This window comes from Seriola lalandi, unplaced genomic scaffold (assembly GCF_002814215.2).
Source record: "Seriola lalandi dorsalis isolate HSWRI2012SDOR001 ecotype SW California unplaced genomic scaffold, Sedor1 jcf7180002005214, whole genome shotgun sequence".
NCBI lineage: Eukaryota > Metazoa > Chordata > Actinopteri > Carangiformes > Carangidae > Seriola > Seriola lalandi.
Window position 1 is genome coordinate 1 of NW_019475868.1, and position 1101 is coordinate 1101.

General features: G+C 56.6%; 1 protein-coding gene across 1 annotated transcript; it reads right to left on the reverse strand.

The window, feature by feature from the left end:
- Nucleotides 1-6: 6 nt before the first annotated feature.
- LOC147820023 (forkhead box protein L1-like) lies at nucleotides 7-745 on the reverse strand (the record flags this gene model as incomplete). The annotated part of the gene is made up of 1 exon (XM_087178450.1): nucleotides 7-745. A coding segment is annotated over exon 1 (592 nt), but the record flags the coding sequence as incomplete, so codon positions are not given.
- Nucleotides 746-1101: the final 356 nt, after the last annotated feature.

A 1101-nucleotide genomic window follows, 5' to 3' on the forward strand; every position in this document is an offset into this window, starting at 1 on the left:
CCACGCTCTCCGCATCCTGCCTGGCTGGTTCCTCCGCTGTCTCTGAGCCAGTCTGATGTTTCACAGAGGTTTGGGGGTCCCTGGATGGCCCCGCGCCCTTTGTGCGCTTGTGTCCAGCGGCTTTAGAGTCCAGAGCCTCCTGCTGGCTTTTTGCCTTCCTCTTCCTCCGGCGGTAGTTGCCGTTCTCAAACATATCCAGACACTTGGTGTCCAGCGTCCAGTAGCTGCCTTTGCCGGGCCGGCCCTTCTCTCTGGGCACCTTGATGAAGCAGTCATTCAGGGACAGGTTGTGGCGGATGGAGTTCTGCCAGCCCTGCTTGTTGTCGTGATAAAATGGGAACCGGTCCATGATAAACTGGTAGATGCCGCTGAGCGTTGCGCGCTGCTCCGGTGCGCTCTTGATGGCCATGGCGATGAGCGCGATGTAGCTGTAGGGCGGCTTCTGCGGAGGCTCCTGGCGGGCCGGCACGAAGCTCAGGGCGGCGGGCACGACCCCTCCGCTCTCTCGGCCGTACAAGTAGAAGAGCGGGGGGGCGGAGAGGCTCAGAGCCGAGGATGCCACTCCGAGTGCCGGCAGGCGGCCGTGGTAGAGAGTCATGACGCCGAGGAAGCAGGATTGTGTCCCGGGGAAAGCTGAGCCTGCTCCCGGAGCTCCACTCCTCCACTGACTGACTCTCCAGCCTCATGAGGGCCCCAGAAAAATGTTAATAATTGCTGTACGTTTGCTGTGTTATGTTGACTTTGCACCGGGGAATAAATTGTCCATCATAAACAGTCTGTGGTGTTCTCAGCCCACCCACATTAATTAAAATTTCATTGCGCTGAAACTACCTCGTGCCCCCCCAGCGCCCCCTCCCTCGGCCCAACAACCAATGAGGTGCCGGGTTATTCCCTCATCTGTTTATAGAATTAGTCGCTTGATAAGTCTGCCCACCCAGGTTGAATCAAGCTGTGTTTATTTGGAAAAATTTCCGGGCACCCAATACATAAACGCACTGATGTGCTGTTTGAAATATCACGTCCACCCCTGACGCTGAGAGTTGCTCACACAGAAAGAACAAGCAAACATTGCCGAGTCCTTTCTGGGAGTTGCTGTGGCTT